This window comes from Nomia melanderi, chromosome 2, assembly GCF_051020985.1.
Source record: "Nomia melanderi isolate GNS246 chromosome 2, iyNomMela1, whole genome shotgun sequence".
In the NCBI taxonomy this organism is placed as follows: domain Eukaryota; kingdom Metazoa; phylum Arthropoda; class Insecta; order Hymenoptera; family Halictidae; genus Nomia; species Nomia melanderi.
In genome coordinates, this window is record NC_135000.1 from 22,525,222 (window position 1) to 22,545,215 (window position 19,994).

The window sequence follows — 19,994 nt, forward strand, 5'->3', positions numbered from 1 at the left end:
AACTCGTGACACAAATCTCGATTACGCCGGTGCGCGACGAAGTAGCTCGCCTTACCTTCGCGTCTTCGCGCAGCGTCGTGTGTCCTCTCGAAAACATTTTAATAACAGCAGTAACGATAATAGCTTCATTCGCGAGCGAGAACCTTTATTTTTAATTAGGTGTTAGATTATATTTTACTAGCTGCTAGAAACATTGTAATGCAGTTCTTGTTTTAGTACGAGGGACCTTCGAGAAAGGTGGTCTTTATGCATTAACCCTTTGCGGACGAACGCCGACATTTCGGCGAGATGAAATTTTCATATTCGGGATACTAAGTTGCAAACGAATGATTTAATTACTTGAATAGCAAGCGATCGGTGTATAGTTTCCTTTTTTTCTATTGTTTAAGCATTCGATGTGTAGTTTAGTTTTATATGTTGCAAGTTTTGTGTGCTTTAGTGAATCTTCGGCCGCAGAAGGTTAAATTGATACGTAACTACGATTCGATTTCTAGTTATTGACATTTCGATTGGTTTATATTTTAGAACGCGTTGCAATAGGTGAATGAATGTTTCAGGTAATCTTTCTGATTGCGAGGAGAATATGCATATTGTCAGTGATTGTGGGAGAAGCGATTTAATCTATCTTCAGGACGTAGAGGGCAAAGAAAATTGATGGATGACTTGTTAATTGCTGTTGGATTGGCAATACCCTATTACTGAAATTCGTAGTATTTTAATTATCGGTTGGCCCGAAGGAAAGGCGGACGTGACATTTGACCTGTTAATTTCAGGGAAAATTAATAGATGGCTTTTTAATTACTATTACATTGCAGATTTGCACGTATCCAACGGGATCTCCTGAAACTTCACACAGGAAGGCAGTACAGAAAACCTTGTTGCGTCTCCATTTCATTTACAATCTACAATTCCTCCGTTGAAAACATTATTATCGACATAATGGATCACGAAATAATCAAATGCCGGTTCGACTCGAACTCCTTCGACTTCCCCTGCGGGGACTGTACAGTTACATAATCATTTCACCGAGGATATGCAAATCGGAGCATTTAAGAGCTTAAAGACCTCGGTAGATTTAAAAATTCGTTTCCTTTATTAAGCAAGATTCATCACGATAAAAGGATGCGAAAGGCGTTCTATGCACCCGTAAATCGTTCGCTTTAGAGTATCCCGTACGTTCTAACAATCATCAGCACTCTAATTATTACTCACGACTATTTGTACCTCGTTAGTGGCTGCCTTTCATTTTGCTAATTACGCGATCGGCGAACAGACGAATTTCACGGACGAATTTTTTTCCGAAAGCGAATCGCCTCGCAACAGACTCGCCGTTCGCGATTTTTCCTTTTTTTTCTCGTCGATTCGTTGGAAAGCGCGGAGAATTCTCGATGAAATTAGCTACGCCACTGTCTGCATCGGCTCTCAGCTCGCGAGAGATAACCTCGCCGATATCCGCCGCGTGGTCGCTTATCCAAACACACCACCACACACGTCGATCTCACGTGTCCGGTGATCTCGGCCCCGATACAGGTCCCCGTATCGACTCGATCGGCCGACTTGCTCTGCAAAACGTTTCTATCCGCGCTGCGGGCCGTGCCCGGCTTATTAACGTCGTGCCCGATCAGCGAACTTGCGATTTTAATTGCGCGCACTCCCGTCGTCGTCCTACGCCAGTGATGCACGACCTGTTTTAACCCTTTTTGCTTTTGTGCTCCGCGCATCCCTCGTGACCTGTATAAATCGTTCTTGTTTACAACACTTTTTAGAATGATGTATCAATTATACTATTTGCATAGGAAGTTTAACCCAATTAATCCCTTCGATACGGCTGTTAAGTATCGAATCCGTAACGGCAGAGATGAAACTGCTATGGTGTATTCTGCGTTAACGCTGAAATTACTGAATAGACGAGACTAACTCATTCTGAATTTCTTCTTTTAGAGTGTTTAACACTAGAACTGCCAGGTGGATCGGAATGATCAATTCCCAATTTCTTCTTTCAGAATAACTGCAAAAGTACAGATATTTCTTTAAGAAATGATTAAAGAAACTGATTTAGTAGTACCTAAACTGAATAAACCAATTGAAGTGTTATTAAATTCGCGCGTATAGCTTTTAAAAAGAAATGTTCAAAAGACGGTTTAAGTGTTCGGTAGTTCTAGTGTTAACAAGGTACAGGTGGCTTTCTGATGAATTTTTAGATAAACCGATTTAGGATGTGCATTCTGGAGTGTGTAGTAGTTCAAGTCTTAGTAAAGTAATATTGTAATTGGTATAAGAAAATAGATGTTCAGTAATTTTGAATGTTGGATTGTTCTAATGGTTGCATTGTGAACGAATGCAAAACATCGATGGGTGATTAGAGTTACTGATAGCTTTGAAAGGCTTGGAAATACGTTTACATATCCATCTTTCTTTCTTTTGCTATTCCTTCAGTTAACAATTGTTTATACAATTTATACGAATGCTCCTGTTTCTCCTCCTCCCTTCTGTCGTCCCTCGCTTTCCTTTTCACTCGCACTTAATTCTTTAAAGGAATCAGAACGAGCACGCACGAATTACGGACAATTATGGGAATACTGGCGATTCGTTCGCGGAAAATTTTTTCGCGGTTCCGCCGTGCGTAACCGAATTCTTCACGCGCGTCGAATCGTCCGACGAGTTTTCTCACGCGCAACGTCGCGATCGCGAGCCGTGAGCGAAGAGTAAACGAACGGGTGTCTAGAAGAAAGAAGTACTTACACCGTGTTTTCTGAAATGTTAGAAGAAAACATAAGAACCATTTATTGCTCACTCTAGCGAGTTTATTTTTAGAAAAGGAATTTTATCATTCAGAACACAGAAACCGGTTTGTTCATAATTAAATGATATACCTTGTTAGTGTCGTAGGTATTACTCCTTCCAAGAATAATCTGTTAAAAATAGTAAAATACTGATTAATATACGATATTAGAAAAAAAACAAGCTAAGAATAGGAGTAAAGTAACAAAGGAACGGAATGAAATGTAACAAGAAAAACAAGCGTAAGAAAAGCGGCAACCAGTCCCAGAGAAAACGCCGAATAACTAGATTTCATGCAAATGTAGATTTCGTATGCATCGGTTCGCAAGAAATAAACTGAGATACATGTTTATCTTGTTTCGTTCATTAACGACATTGCTGCAAATGAATACTAACGATACGCAATGTAATATTCCTCGATGGTGACTTCAAATGGAACGCGCTTCTGCCGATCTTCCCGTTCTCCACACTTCCCTGCCGGACCGTTATCAGCGTTGGCTTCGCAAAGGATGTTCGCGATAGGGAGCCAGCGTCATTGACCGCTTGTCGTTCGCTCGAAACACTTCTTCCCTCCGATTTCCATATTTTCTTCGCGCAGGAAGCGTGCGCCGATGAAAATATTCCCTCGATTGCAACCTCGAGGCGAGCGAGTAAGCGAGCGCGCGCGCCCGTTGGTGTAGAGCGATCGTAATCTGCTGCGCGCAGGGTGCTCTTTCAGCCGTGGATTAAGTTCAACATTATTTCACTTAACGCGTCGTTGCGTGAACGGATCGCGGCAGCGAAATTCGATGTGCGGTAATTATTATGTATTTATGTTTCTGCGTCTGTTATCGGAGGAGGGCTCTATTAAACGCCACGATTTTATGTGTTTGATAATACGCGCTCGCCCGCTTCCTGCGGGAACGAGGATAATTTACCGGGAATAAGAATTCGATTTTACCGTATGAATATTTAAACAATATCCAGGGTAATCGGTGTTATCTTAATTACAATGTTTCTGTGGTATCGACACCGTTCATTATGTATTATAAAGTTTCCAGGCTCTTCTTAACTGGCAATTTGCTGTTTTTATTATGAACGGTGCAGCACGACGCACAGGGCGATTTGAAAGTAAAATTGAACTTTTATATATTTAGGAAAGAATTAATTTTATGTTGTGGTAGTCTTATTTTGTAAGAGGGAGGAAATAAATTATACGGTCTTTTCACTTCGGGTAATTTGACTTCTGGAGCACGTTGTACATTTGATGCTTTATCTTATAAAATACGCTGCAGGAAGAAGATGGGAATTTAATTAAAGCCAACCCGTTTTCTACTCGCTTTCAAAGACATTTTCTATTTTAGTTTCTCATATTCCGACTTTCGATTAACAGCGTCGAAGACATGGCAAGAATCAGCGAACGGTGGCAAAGAAAAGTCGATCAACGGACCGTGAAGACGTCGGTTTCGAGCGGCGAGTCAATTTCCTAATACAAAAGCGTAAACATCGAAACTGTATTATCATCCGATCGAATTGATTGATCTTTAACTGAAAATCTTGTGACCTGGTGGAAAAGTCCTGACGCACGTTCATTAATCTCGTCTAGTCTCCGATATTGATGATTAATCATCGATAGGTTAAACGCGTCGTCACTGCCAATCTCTCTCACGATTGAACCTCTTCGAGTCAGTACATTTTCAAAGACAAATTTTAAACTGCCAAAAATTTCGCGTCCATCGCCATAAATCACTACAAAGACGAAGCAATGTCAGCAAAGTCGCTATGCCAATCGACGCGTTAACACTAGAGCTACCAACCACTTGAACGGACATCTCCAAATTTCTTTATAAAACTTATAACTGTATTTATTAAGATTTCAATTGGTTTTCAGTGCAGGTATTACCAACTCAGCTTCTTCAACCATTTCTCATAGCAGCGCCTGCACCTTCTCAGAAATCGTATAAAAAGAAATCAGGAGTAGGTCATTCCGACCCATCTGGTAGTTCCAGTGTTAAAACACTTCGGTACGCTAAAAATTCGTCGAAAGCTTGAGCGTACAAAAATTCGATTAGATCTGCATAAACGTGCGCGGCCTAACGAAGCATTTCTCTTTCCCCGTGCCGTGTGTATCGACACTTTTTTTTTTATCGGGAACGATTTCTTGCACGGCTGTTCCAGACACATACCAAAGGCGAAAGCCACCACAATGGCGGAGACGCCGGAGCTGAAGCGTATCGCGGAGAACACGAAGATCCAGAGCAACGTGAAGTACCACGCGGAGTTCGAGAAGGCGAAGGGTAAGTTCACCCAGGTGGCGGACGACCCGGAGACCCTGAGGATCAAGCAGAACAGCAAGATCATCTCGAACGTCGCGTACCACGGCGAGCTCCAGAAGAAGGCGATCATGGAGCAGAAAAGGACGATGACCGGCGAGAATGGCGAACAAATTGGTGAGTCAACCCTCCCTCTTTCTTTCCCTCGTGCTCCCCCCTCCTCCACCCCTATTTCTCTCTTTCGCTCCGTTCCTCTCTTTTCTATCCTCCTTGCACTCTGCCGTGAACGCGCTTCTTTGTCGTTTCAATGTTTGCATCCATTCCGGCACACTGGGTGAACGGGGCCATTGAGACATTCTTGATGTGTAGCTGAACGTGCTTTGGATGGTACACGTATCCGTAGACGTTTATTCGACGTATCGATTCGTTCGAACGGCTCGCTCGGATTACTAGACCTCGGTCGTTGCTTTCTTCCTGGCCGACTAAGCTTTTCAATAGTCGCGCGAGCGTAATTAGGAACAAACCGACAATTGAGGTCGCGTTTCTTCGGAAGCGCGAATAATGTATTATTCGCATCGATACGAGTGTTCCCTTGCGATTGGGTGCCAGAGGTTATAACACGTTAAATGCCGTGGGTCACCGGTAACCCCCAACAGAATTGAATTACTATAATTCATTCAATTAAACGTTATTTGAAAACTTTTCTATATTATAAATAATATTACATAATGCAGTGACATTCAGCTGGATGAACATGTAATAATAATGCAATTCAATGAAACGATTTGATGTTATATTTCTTCCATTTTGTGTATTTTGCTCCATGAAATCGTGCGGTGTTCAACGTGTCAATAAATAAGGGAACGAAACTTTTTCTGACGATTTAATCGAAGGCATGTCCGAGGTCTAGAGATCCGAGCAGCTCGCTTCACGCTGCAGCTAATCCGTGTATGTACAGGGTGTGGTGAAAATTGTGGTACAATCGCCTGTCAAAAGCGAATTAATGGTCACTCGATCGGTGTGCGAACGTGTGCCCGCGCGTCGGACGCTCGGAGTTGCTTCTTTCGAGAAAAGAACTTTCACACGAGGATCGTGCTCGAACACCCGAGCCTACTTTTCCACGAGGAAATTATCCCGTATCACGATTTTTGCTGTGCGTTATACGCATTGTTCTCTGGCGAATTAATGGCCGCTTTAACTATCGCACGCGAGGAATCCGAACTTAATCTTAACTTCTATGCTGGAATCGTGAAAGTAGGTTGAAATTACTATCGCCGCGTAAGTTCTTCCTTTCCCCGTTATTTTCGGCGCAAACGTGTATACGATAATAAGAAACTTCGGTTTACACTCGGTGTAGAATACGTTCACTGTTCAAGGACGTTTTTCCTACTTTGTTGCGCGGTAGGAGTTATTATAAGTAACAAGCGAAATGATTGAACGATGCATCGAATAGTTGAACTGTAAACTATGGGTATGCTTCTAATTAAGTACCAATTAATGCTCAATATCTCTGAAACAAATGCTCATATCCTGCAATCCTAAAATACTATTAGCTCTATCAACTAATACAGAACAAGCTCTCTCTTTCTAAAATCTTTCTTATTCTATTAGCTGCCTAGACAACGTTTCTCCTCCAAACTGCCGCGATACTTTAACTCTTTCGACGCTATATGATTGCCTCTCTAGTTCAAGGATGTCCAAGTAGTACCATCTAGCGAGAGCCAAAGCCGTAAAAAAATGAGTACAGTGCAGTCGCGCGAGTGAAGATTTCATAGAAAGTTTTCGTGACTTTGCGATGGCGTATTACTCGCAGATTCTTCCAATCAACTTTGGCTCTTCAGGATACGTACAGCCGTTGCATACTTCTTGTCTGTGTTTCTGTTGGCATACATAAAGATCCTAAGGGAAATTCCATTGTATACTGCCTTTATACAATTCTTAACACTAGAACTATCGAATGTGTCACGATAATCCATTCTTAAATAATTCGTTACCAATTATTGAAAACACAACAGACGCTTCTCTAATTTAATACTAGGTTCACGGGACGCGTCGATTCTGATTAATTCAATGATACGAATATATATCTTAATAGTCTATTTTCTAATCAGTAATTTCCAAGATCTGAACGAACATTAATTTTTCTAAGAGCAACGGAATAAACCGTACAATAAACATCCGTGAACCTAACGTTAACTGGAGAAATCGATTTAGCAATGCTCAAACTGAATTGTAAACCGATTGAAGTTTCAGTAGACGTACTCGCGGAGTTTCTATAGAGACATTGGAAAAAGTCAATTCAACTGTTGGTTCAACCGTGTAGTTCTAGTATTAGGTTTGTGGCCCTAACTTGGACATACCTGCTCCAGCCGGTCTATCGGCGTTAGCTATCCCCGTAGTCGGCCTATCGATGCTAGGCCATCCCCTTCAAGCTGTCTTCGCGTAAATCCTGGCGATCTCTCGAGAACAATCGCCCCGAGTGAAATAGCTCTCCCGGCACGGCTCGTTTGTCGAAAGCATCAATCGGCAGCTTGTGGTTTGTTGGATCTAGAGTACGTAGAGTACACGGACGGTACGATCGCGCCTGCATCGGGCGTGAACGCGAATCCACCGGCGGCGAGAAGCGCGAGCTCGCCGGTGCAGAGGACACCAGGTAGGATCGCCGATTACGATCCCCTTAGCGAGGCCAGACCCAGCCCCTATTCCGCCAGACAAGCGGCCACCACTGTGATTTATACGAGCGACAAGGGACCAGGTGAGTTCTCGCCGATTTCACGGGGCAGACCATTGATAGAACATCTAGGACGCTAGGACTTAGATATTCCCCCCTCTTATGTTTATTTTTCATTTTGTTACTTTGCAACAGTATTCAAAGATCCACGTATGAAACCAGTTCCTCCCCAAGTTTACACAAAGCGATCAATTTCCATTTTAGCAATGAACTTATTTTAGTGTCACGGGTTAGAGGATAGTAAAAAGAGAGTATATATATATATATATATATATTATATATATTTTCTATTTTATTAGACACGCGGTATTGATATAGATGAATTTATTGCGATAAACTGAACATCTTGTAGCGTGCGAAACAATACTTAAGCGATCTCGGTCATCGGTGCCCTTATTTCGTGTGCTAGTGATCTTATGGGTTGGTCATTCGTTGCGCAACCGATAGCAGTTAGTTTCAATAGATCGCCTTTTAATTGGATTAGTTCGAATAGGTAGATACGGTTTCGGCCGCTCCTATTGTAACGTCAATTATTACCCACCCCGGATCAACGTTGCGTACAATGCATCGCATCGGACGTCTACCGTTGGACGTTAAAGTTTTGGTGCACGCACACTTCGTCTCACTTCATCCCATTTCGTTTAGCTAGCAATTCCTGTGCCGCGGCGATACAGTGAAGAAAATCATTGTGGTTAACGGTGGCTGGTTAGACAGTGTTTCTGTTTCCGTGTAAATGTGTCCCACATTTTTTTCTCCTCCATCTCGTTCGGCACTCACCGACTCACTGCTTCCCGCGGCGTGTTGTTCACCATTTTGTTGTACACGGGACGGGGTATCCGCCGAACGTGATTTCTCACTGTCGATCTCTGGTTTTCAAGGGTAATATTCGCGGAAAAGAGCAAGTGTGTCGATGTTCATGTTTCTCGAACGACTAACGACATAATGAATCGTTCTAGTGACGAACCCGCCGACGAGAAAGATCGGTTCGGTAGCGGATATAGACCCAGTGAACGACTACTACGGATCGTTGACGCCCGCCACGAATAACAACCACGTTCCACAGCATCAACCGCCGCCACCTCCACCCACCAACGTTGGGGTAAGTCCGACAATGTTCTTTTCGCGAGAGTGAACGATCTAATTCCTTAAGAACAATGGTTCAATTGATAAATTCTGATTCGCAGCGAGTGTACCGAGCGATGTACGACTACGAGGCACAAGATCTGGACGAAGTGAGCTTCTGCGATGGCGATTTAATCGTGAACTGCACGGCCATCGACGAGGGCTGGATGACCGGTCTGGTGCAGCGCACGGGCCGCCACGGCATGCTGCCCGCGAACTACGTCGAGCCGGCACAGATCTAAGGGAAGCTTCCGGTCGCGCGTTAAGTGTCCTCTCATCGTCTTCGTTTCCCCCTGCGGTGGTCGGGGCACTCGATCGAACAAGAAAAGTAAACGAAATGAAACACAACAGAGCAAACGGTAAAGAAAAATAAGTGGAGACGGACAGTGAGGAAAACGAGCGAGCGAGCAGGGTGCGCGGAGCGGAACCCCTTGCAGAAAGGGAAGAGAGACGACGATGGAAACTGCCGCAGCGGCATTCGACATCTTCCTTCCCGTTGCTCGACGATCTTCCGAATCTTCGACGATCTCTGGCCGATCGCACGGAACCGTGAACCGCGTCGTTTCGAAAGACAGGAGATACGCCCGGCACGGAGAGATCTCTCCTGGATCCCTCCTCGGGCAGAGATCGAAAGCCGGGGGATCGGACGCGAGAGAGAATAATCCAAGAGCGTTGAATCGAGGATTCTCAGCGCTCTCCCGATTCATCGTCTCGTGTCCGTTGTTTTTCGAATAGGATCGTCGATCATCCTTTCGCGGGTAGTGCAACGAAGGACCTGGGACGAGGGATCGAGAGCTGTATCCGCGCTACGTGTCCGGAGGACAGTCGTTCGTTCCGGTCGGTCAGTCGTTCTCTCGTGCTCCGGTTAAATTCCGAGTGCCTGCATTCTTGCATTTCAGTCGGCGACTACGAAAATATAGAAATTCCACGTTGGGACCAAACTCGGGGCTCGCCTCGTCGACGAGGGAGCACGGGCCCGCTAAGTGCCTTTCGCGAACAGCGACACGCGCCACGAGGAACCGAGCGAAACGTTCGAGGCACACCGGCATCGTTTTCTTTTATATTGTTTCTCGCAGCGAGCTTGAGTTGCAATCATTCCGTTGCTTCGAGGATTCCACTTCTGTTCTTCTTCTGTTTCCCTTCCCCCCTCTGTTTTTTTGTTTGTTTTTAGTTTCATTTCTTCGACGCGCGGTAGGAAAACGCGTTCCGGCGCGACAACAAAGACCGGAAGCTTCCATGTCTTTCTCACCGTCGACGCAGTTTCGTTTCGTTTTTTTTTCTCTTTTTCGAAGACTCGGTGTCGCAAGATAGACGCTGAATTTAATTTTTTTACACGTGCACACGTATCGTCGATGACTCTCCTTTTTCTTCTTCTTTTTAATTGGTGGTAGCCACTGTCCTGTCAGTCTTTGCCCATCGTCGCGCGTCGTTCGTCGAACGTCGGCTTCGTGAAACCGTCCACGCTCGACGGAGATCGCTATTTATTTCACGGGGATGGACGGTGTTCGAGCTTCATAGGCTGCGGTTACGTTTGACGTGTATTCGAACGAATTGACGTTTTGAGGAATCCGATACGTCAATGGAATTAAATGTCTGTCCCAGTAATGAGCAACATTTGATTCGCGGTGGGCAAACATTGGGAGCCTAATATTCTACCCGGGCCGCGGGTTGCTCGTATATTTATGAGATTCAGATATTTATTCGCCGGAACGCCAGTTCGACAAAAAACGCGTCTAATGTAACCACAGCTTTGTCCCCAAACGCGGAGACTCGAACATAACGCCTTCACCGCGTTCATTGTGATCGAAAAGGAACAACGATGTGCCTTATATACGTAGATCCTCTAACTAAGAACGATCGAAACGCGAAACTCGCGAGTCCAGACGAGGAGATTGATCGTTCGAACGGGGAAAGGGAATAATGATTCACGGGCGGAACGTCTGTTTCGTTGATGCATGTGGCCGCGAGTCGAACAATGTCAGCACCTTTATTTCTTCTTTTTTCACTCTCCCTTTCTCTCTCTCTTTCTCTCTCCCCCCCCCCCCCCCCCCCTCTGTCTCTCTCTCTCTCTTCCTCTTTTTATAGAACTATATTTTTTGAAAGTGAAATCTAGTTAGGTTAGCGACGAATATAATGTTATTGTTGACATACGAGAAGTTGTTCCGTTACACACCTCGCGCCGGGACGGTTTTGGCTCGCCGCGCGAGGAAAGTAACGACCGTTGGAAACCTTGATTACCGCTCTTCGACTAATTAACGACATTAACCAGCATTTACCTAATAGCTGTTTCAGTTTTATCACACGAGGTACGCCTGTATCGGTTAGCTTCTTCAGCTTTCTAAAGTCCTTTCGGCGCTGCTCAACGTCAATCCGGTGTCCTTCTTTCGGCGGCGCTTTCATTTTATTTTCATGTCTTCGTTGTTTACAAATAAACGCTAAATCGATATGAAAGTGTCACCGATACAGAACACCGGGATTTAATGAATTAATATCGAGGGTCTCGTGGCGGGAAGCGATGGGTCTTTCGAGGAGAATGAATATCTCTCGGCTGTACCGGGGCAACGACTTTTTAAAGAGAAAATGTTAGTTATAAACAATTTTTTTTCGATACATAAGCTTCAGGGTAATAAGAAGTTGTTTTTATAGAGTCCGGAACTGTAGAAAGTGAAATAAATATCGATCGCCAATATATTTAATGCATCGAAGCCGACGATGTCGCTTTACCGAGCATCGAAGTCACCAGAGTGGTAACGGGTGACGCCATCTTGACGACGGCGGACGAGAGTATCTCTACGCATTTCCGAACTATGCTCTCGATTGAAACCTCATTTTATACATAGAATTATATTCAAACAGAGTCGTTTATATTGTTATTAACTAATATCTGTTGAATTTTGTATTATACAGTCTCTCGAAGACATTTTTAACACGTTTTATAGCTCCGTGATTATTGTAATGCGAGATTTATTTAAATACTCTTACTATTACAATAAAATAGTCTTCTAATATAAGAGCATAGTTTCATATAAAAAATATACTTCGATAAAAATTCCTTATTCCGTCCCCGTCAAGATGGCGGCCCCAAGAAGTGGTTAAGTGAAATAATTTAATTGTATCAAGAATTCTGTCGTATTCTATTAACACCCGATGTGTGCAGTTGATCGAAATATAATTCTCGAACACGTCGATCGCCTCGTACAATTTCTAATCGCGATAGAAGACAGCGCCGAAAGGATTCGATCGCTTTCTCAGATATGTTCCCGCGTCACGGGATTCTCAGGAATACGAGAGTGTTCTCCGCGATGGTCTCGATCTATTATAGTTTCCTACAGGTCTGATGTCCGGATTCGATGTACAGAAAAAGAAATATTATTCGATTTAGCAGCGAGCGGCTTCGTCGATAACGAAGAGCGTGCATCGTGTCGCCATCGCGGAGCGTCCGCGCCCTCTCGTTGTCCTTTCCCCTCTTTTCCTTCCCAGCTCCTCTCGAAGTTTCTCGATGCAGTTCGAAAATTCGCCAGCCCGGAGGAACGTATTCGCATTGCATTTCTTTTCCTTTCCTTTCTATCGTTCCGTTTATCTTTTTACCAGAGTTAGGAGAATAGAGAATCGCAAACGACGAGAAAGGATCGACAGACCAGCAATTTGTTTGTTACGCGCGCAATGGGACCGTCGTTCGACTTCGTGATACAGCGAGGAGATATATTCATATTTTTGGAAACGTGTTAGCGATATTTTCCTCCTTCTTTTTTTTTCTTCCTCCCCTTTCTTTCTTGTAATTACTAGAGCGCCGTCAAGACGGTCTACGATTACGATTGAGAAACATACAGAAATATATATATAGATATATATATTAGTGTTGTTTAAAGCAGATAATATTATATTATGAAACGAGATCATAAACAATGAATATGTTATGTAAAAACGTCTTGATTTATTAATAGCCCATCCAGTTCCTATTTGTCCTCGGAATTCGACTCGTCGCACAGTGGAGTATTTGCCCGATCTCAGCGGCCAAAATTAAAGACAGGTTTATATCGACTCTTTGATATAATGAATTTATTAATATAAACTATATGTAATCTCACGTAAACATATAAGAAAATATATATTTATATATCATATATTACATGATGTAGGATACGATAATATAACATATGATACATAACAATACATCATAAATAATATATAATTGTTTAATTTATTGATTTTCTGCAAATTTTCTATACTAACGAGTAAAATTAAAGAATCACAGTATTTCTGTTTAAAAACTGCTGAAGTTAAAACTGATATAAATTTATGGGAACATAATTTCTTTCGAAGTATTAAACCTTAATGACTCGAAAGTGGCTTCGCCGCGATAAACAAATTGCTCTAGAACGAAAAAGCGGACGTATACAGAGAATTTTATTTTTAGATGGCAATCTTGAAACCTCATAAAATACAACCGTGCTTGAAAGAATGTCGTGACACATCCTGATCTATGACAAAATCATTCGTGAAATCGTACAACTGTATGAAATATCGATGATGTATTAATCACGTTAAAATGTCGATATTTACATACCGATTCACGGTAAAAGGATAACGAACTATTAAAGGTAGAGTGTACACTTACCTGAAAACTTCGATACAGAAGACAAATTCGTACTTGTCCAAAACATGGAAATTATTGCGAGAAATTTTAAGAATAAACCGCGTAGTCGAAAAACGTCTATCTTTCAGGATAGCTCAGCACTTGTCGAGTGCTCCAAGCATAAACAAACTTCTAGGACATTGTTCCACATTTAATGAAATATATCAAACAGCAACAATTTATCGGTTTAAGTGAAATTTTTAAAACAGACCTTTGGCCGGCCTGATCGGGCGAATACCCCACCGTGCGTCGTCCGATCTAGGGAAAATGTTTTTGCGAAACAAGGGCAGGATCGAAGCAGAGCGCGAAAAGAAAAAGGTTTGCAGCGAAACAGAAATTGCGAATGACAGGATTCGGTGGTCAGGTATAAAAAATGCAGATTTATTGAAAGTGATATAAGTACAGTAGACGGGTAGTTGTATAAAACTGAAGTCGCAGCGGTCAGTGCGCGTTTTAGACTCTGAGCTGGGCCCGTACGAGACAGACTTGGGCAATGTACGATTTTAAACCGACGGATGAGTATTCCTGCAGCTATTATTAGAATTGTCGATTCGAACAACTATTAGTTTCGCTATCAGTTCGTTTGGAACGCGCGATGAGCAGAAGTGTTGTTGTCGTTCTTCGCGTAAGAATGAACGACGCGTTGGGAGATGTTCTTTTGAGAAACGAACGTTACAATAATGCCCAATTCTGGTGCACAGCCTGTCGCGATTCACTATTAGCGGTTACACGTAGAGATCTCGAGAAATTTAGCTACGAAAAATGTTCGAACGTCATTTTCAATCTTATCGTATCAATTCGCTATCAATTATATCACGATTTCGTATATATACCTTTCAATTTTTTGGTCGTATCTTTCGCGTCTCAGGAACAATGGACAATTCGCCTAAAACTGAACTGTTCAACCGTGATATTAAATCATTCGGACCGTTTCAAAACGTTGTCTCGCGCAACGGAATCTCAAGCTTTCGAACGACAGCGTTTGTTCCTTTTTTTTGTTGCAAAATATAATTTCTGGCGAGAAGAAGCAAGCGATAGGATGATACAAAAATGAATTTACGAGGAGCTACATAGCGAACATAAATGCGTAAAAGACGTTTGATATGATCGATGGATCGTGCCTCCCCCCCCCCCCCCCGATCGCATCGATGAAACACGCGAAAGACGAAGCGAAATATTTACTTTATTTATTTAATTTTCTTGTTCAGTTAAATCTCAAAGAATAATTATTCAGACTTTCTTCGATTATCATTTCTAAATATCCGCTAATTGGAACCTTTCGTTAGACAATATCAACATCGGTTAACCCTTGTTCTGGGCGCCCGAAGGCCACCGTCATTCCTTGGCACGAAGTAAAGCCGTTTTCCAGGGCGATATTGATGGCAGGTACGTGACGATTATAATATTGGTGCGATGACAAGCTAAACTTGATGATGGACTCTGTAACGAGCGTGAAACCGTGAGGATTTAGGGGTGAGATGCAACAGGATGGTTGCCTACACAGCGACGGAGCATCGATGTTCGAATGGCATTGGAATGTAATCGAAAAATCATTGAAAAACTCGATGGAATGTATATCCGAGAATGTATGAACTTAAATGGCTGTGTTTAACGAAAACATCGCTAGCTGTATCGTAAAAATAAGAAAGAAATGCAGAAGGATCGATCGTGTAACGAAATTAGTTGACACAGAAAAAGAATGTTGACAGGAGGATCGACATCTCGTCATTTTTAATTGTCAATATGATTTGCATTAACGACGATGGTAATTCACAGTCGGAGTCGGTTGTTTCTTCATGTTTATGGTACAAGTTTTGACTCGTGAAACGAGGGAAGAACAAAATTCATCGAACAGAGGCTACAAGATAACTCTAGCAAATGATGTAAGCAATTAATATCGGTGTAAAAGGTTCTTAAGAAATTCGTCCCTAGTATAAACTATCGAATACAGTTTGTACTAACCAGGAAGCTCGAACTAAATGCGCAAACCAGCGGTATGCAGTCTTGCTTAAAGAAACGGAAGGATTTCAGTCTGTAACATAGCTACCCAGCTGAAACATTTTAAAGAGATTCTATCTATTCAAATGTAGAACACTTGGAACATTCGTATATTATAACAAAGAAAAGATTACAGCTCGAATATCCCTCGATCGAAAACTAAACTACCGTAAAATACTAAAACTCTCTACACCATAATTATCATTCAAATTTCTCTTCAACCCTCGAACGGAACCCTATGAATTCACGTCAAGATAAAAAAATCTAGATGAGTCGGTCACAAAATTACTTCTCAAAATGTTTCCATTGGAAATCAGCATCTCAAAATTAATCTACCGTAGAATGTTAAATACCATTCGATCCAGATTCCTTTTTTGATCCTCGAATAAATCTCTGAAGAATATAAAATCTAAGAGGCTCGGCCTAAAAACCACGTCTCGTCGAGACCAACAACTTCGAACGAAGCTGAAGAACTGGGATGTACTAAAATCTTTCAAAATTCTTGGACTGGAATTTCTCTTTTCGCAACCTTCGAACGGAACCCTAAGGAGTGAATCTTCTTGCCGGAGAATAAAAATTCGACGAAAAAAGAAAACGAAGTAGACCGGAGAAAGGTGATCGACGACTTCGTCGGCACGTTCGACGATCCATGTCAGACTGTGTAGGTGTCACGCAGATGACGCCGGCCGTTAGTTTTCTCGTTCGACTGTGTCGGCGTGCCTCTCGTCAGGGAATCAACGTTTCTTTTTCTTTCGGGCGTCGTGCTGGTTGAAGGGGTCCGCGTGCTGGCAGTGTCTCTTTATCGCATTTGTTACTTTTTTTTCTGTCCTTTCCTTTTTTCTCTTTCTCTTTGTTCTAGGTATACGTAATTATAGGTGTATGTGTGTGTGTGTGTGTGTGTGTTTGTGTTTACGTGTGACACACGTAGTTACGCCCCTGTCAGAGAATCAGCCGGGCTGCTAATATCCGGCCAGATCGGCGAACGTCTGGTCCATCTCGTCGGCGATTGCTTTGTACTTACAGCGCTCGTTTACCACCACGTCTGCAATGCAAAAGGGAGGGAAAGTTGACATTAGTTTGGACGGTGTTATGCTTATTAGTCGGGACATGTTTGAAGATCATTTGAGATTGGACGGATTTAGGGTATGTCCGGGATAGTTCGACCGCATTTGCAAACAATTTTTGGTGCATTCGAATTGAGCTTACAAATTACTGATTCATTTTCTTATTTGAATCGGATATAGAATCCTCTCATGTTTTGACTTATTTGACTTAACACGTTGAATGACATGGGGGTCACCGGTGACTCCCAACAGAATCGAATTACTATACTTCATTCAATTAAACGGTGATTATTTGAAACCATCTCTGTGTTATAAATAATGCCACCTAACGTGGCGACACTCAGATGAGCGTACAATAATAATACTATCATTCAATTGAACGCTTTAATATTTTATTCTTTCCATTTTGTCTAGTTTGCTCTGTGAAGTTGTGCGGCATTCAACGTGTTAACGGCTGAGGACTTCTTTTGTAATACTCGCCCATAAGACGTTATATTAAATATTTATGTCAGTGCATGATCGACAAAACAAATGATGTAATAAATTGCAATATTTGATAAAGAGAATTACAGCGATGATACATAAATGAAATGAAAACTAAATTCTTTTCATGTCCCCGTATTGGGGCCTTTTGGACGTTAAGGGTTAAAAATTTAAAACATCAACACTGACTGGTTTCTGCGTGGTCGGACTACCCCGGATTTATTATATGTCACTAGACTGCAGAGTTCATGCATTCGCAGAGTAAAAATCAAGTGTAAGCGCAAATTTGCATGAACGTCCGGAGTATAGTTATTGTTCATACCAACAAGTAATTCACTGAATATTTTGCTAAAAGAGTGGTCAATGTTCCGAAGTGTATCTTGGAATAATTTCACACAAGCGTGTAGCGACTTAAAATAATATGCTACTTATTGGTGCAACAGATGGTATCTACGACAACAAGTGGAGTACACTTAAGCAGAAAATAGAATGTTACAACAGGTCGACAGAGAAACATGTGTTGTACATTCAAAAGCAATTTGTACAGATTCACACTTTTTCCAGCTTACAATTAGCGCAATTAGAAAGAGAGAGAGATGTGTTACGATTTGAGTTAGTAATGGAAGCAAGGAATAATTTAAATGTTTATCGGTAGCAGGTTATCAGTGGTTATTTCGTTAAATATTCCTCTCAATAACGACTAAAATTATAGGTTGCATACATAATTATATTTACTGTCTTACAGAAGAATAACTGTAGAGTACATCCTTAGAGATTAGTTGGGTAGTACGTCTAAAACGTTAAGATTCAGGGAGGAATGCAATTAATAACGGAAATATCTAAAACAACAAGAACCATGTTCAACGTTTATATCTTTATTGTAATATATAATTGCTTTCGGACAATGCTTCAAGGTACGAAATTCCTCTGATGGAAAAGAAAGATACTGTTTCTGGGCTCAATCTTTATTTGCCTGCGTCTGTCTGGTTACATGGATCGACGTTGCGCATCGATATGTCCATACAAAAAATCCCGTGTCGCCGGAAGTCTGCACTTACCGAGCACGTTTGCTGCAGAGCAATCGAGATTTTACAAAGAAATGGAAAACGGCGATTAACGGATCCATAAACCGTGACTCGATCGCGATCCTAGATCGAGGGGATTGAGTCTAGATCTCTTGAGTCGATCAATTAAAAAAAAAAAATGAAGCGATGGGATAAAGGAACAAAATATACTCGAGAACGCAGAATGTAGACCGTCGTCGATGGAACAAATAAAAAATATAGAATGCCCGGAAATCGCCGAACGCATTGTTCTTTTTCTCCCTTTTTTTTTGTCCTCTCTTCCTCTGTTTGGGACGCAGTGGTTCGTTTTTCTTTTAAGTTACAATAATAAAGTTACACGTATAAGCGGTCTGGCCGGCTAGGTAAAGTGACCACGATCGCATCCGGTCATTATACGCGTTGGCGGCCAACGATCCTCGACAGCCGATGGACGTGTTCGATCGCCGACTATCAATTAATTCTTCTCGATCAACTCGGTGAAAGTAAGGTCCAGGTCGTCGCAGATGTATTTGTACTTTTCTTTCTCGTGTACAAGCTCGTCTGCAAGGAAAAACGTTCGCATCAGTGACAGAATCGTGGAGGAACGAAACACCCGGGTAAACCACTCTTAAATATATAATACAACAGTGTCTGTGTCCTAGGAAGTGACATATTCCTCCGTGATATTTCTGGATCTCGTGAAACATGAAAGTGATTATGAAAATAATTAGACACGGACTTCTTGCCTTTTTCAGAAGGAAAAACAAAAGTATATAGATGTATAGAAAAAATAAAACAAGATCTTACTGAGGTAGCGTTTAAAATAATCAGTGAACAATAATTCTCTGAAACGACTCGAAAGCGTGTCGCTTGTCTCGTGAACAGTAAGATCCCGCTGCTAACTACAACAAAACACTGTACCACACAAAATTCATCGATTTCTACGCTACTCAAAAATCCGGCGGAGATAATGGAAACGTTCGAGTGGTGTAGGCAAGAAGTTACCACGGAAATAGACAAAAGAACGGTACTCGCGGAAGTTACGGCGTACGCGAGACCGTGAGTTATCAGCGCCGCGACGGTTAGCGATAAGATCGTCACGCGGATAAGGCCTCGAGACGAAGCTAGATCATGAATCGGTCGTTAGGTGGCGAAGAAAGTGTGTTAACAAGCATTCGCAAAGTAACTTACGGATTAAGATTGTTAAGAGCAAGCGAGACTATGAGAAAGGTATGATCGATATATAATTTTTTTGATGCTTTGTTTTTTGATAATTGTTTGGTATTTTATCGAAGCGTTAGAAGGGTTGTGGTTAGTTGGCTCGTTAGACGCCGTACAGCTCCTGGAACGCCTGATCCAAGCCGTCCCCGATCTCCTTGTATTTCTCCTTCTCAACCACCATTTCATCTGCAAGTAGTCGCATGGTTATTCGAGGCGTTCGCACGTATTCGCCGATCGTCTGCATCAGTTTACGCATATTCGTGCAGAGAAGAAAAGGAGAAAGTTTGGATTATTCGTATCGTTAACTGATCTGTTAAAAAAGCCCGATTCCATTAAAGCGTTGCCTCGCGAACAGGATCGAGGAAGTTCAGTGTGGGATTCGCGAGAGGATCCGGGATTGGACGGTTCGAAATGTTCGTAATGATGAGACCGTTGATCTTGGAAGAGTATGATGTTCTGTGATATATCTGTTCTCTCCTGAAAATGTGTCGAACGAATATCGTTCACCGACTAATCGACTACCGTTTCAATTCAATTGTTAGTCCGATGATCGTTAATGAGAGTATTAGCGACTAATAGTAGTTTCTAGATTGTTAATTATTTCTATAGACTATCCGGAAGAAGATTAGAGTTCCCCTAATTGGGAAACTCGCTAACGTTCGT

General features: G+C 42.2%; 2 protein-coding genes across 21 annotated transcripts in view; one reads left to right on the top strand and one right to left on the bottom strand.

Moving 5' to 3' along the window:
- The window catches only part of LOC116426940 (LIM and SH3 domain protein F42H10.3), a 42,599-nt gene extending 29,788 nt beyond the window's left edge, over nucleotides 1-12,811 (top strand). Inside the window, exons 3-6 of one of the 2 annotated variants that reach the window (XM_031976653.2) lie at nucleotides 4,939-5,210; nucleotides 7,585-7,788; nucleotides 8,721-8,863; nucleotides 8,949-12,811. In XM_031976653.2, coding sequence (XP_031832513.1) covers nucleotides 4,939-5,210; nucleotides 7,585-7,788; nucleotides 8,721-8,863; nucleotides 8,949-9,128 — 799 coding nt within the window. In that variant the 3' untranslated portion in view covers nucleotides 9,129-12,811. The remainder of the gene's footprint in view (nucleotides 1-4,938; nucleotides 5,211-7,584; nucleotides 7,789-8,720; nucleotides 8,864-8,948) is intronic. The other variant, XM_031976654.2, reaches the window with a different exon arrangement.
- Nucleotides 12,812-13,652: 841 nt separating this feature from the next.
- Tm1 (tropomyosin 1) overlaps nucleotides 13,653-19,994 on the bottom strand; it is a 45,835-nt gene continuing 39,493 nt past the window's right edge. For 16 of the 19 annotated variants that reach the window (XM_076365242.1, XM_076365236.1, XM_076365243.1 and 13 more), the window contains one exon: nucleotides 17,927-18,671. In XM_076365242.1, coding sequence (XP_076221357.1) covers nucleotides 18,586-18,671 — 86 coding nt within the window. In that variant the 3' untranslated portion in view covers nucleotides 17,927-18,585. Of the gene's footprint in view, nucleotides 16,563-17,926; nucleotides 18,672-19,994 lie in introns of those variants that run through there. The other 3 variants (XM_076365244.1, XM_076365233.1, XM_076365231.1) reach the window with 1 other exon arrangement.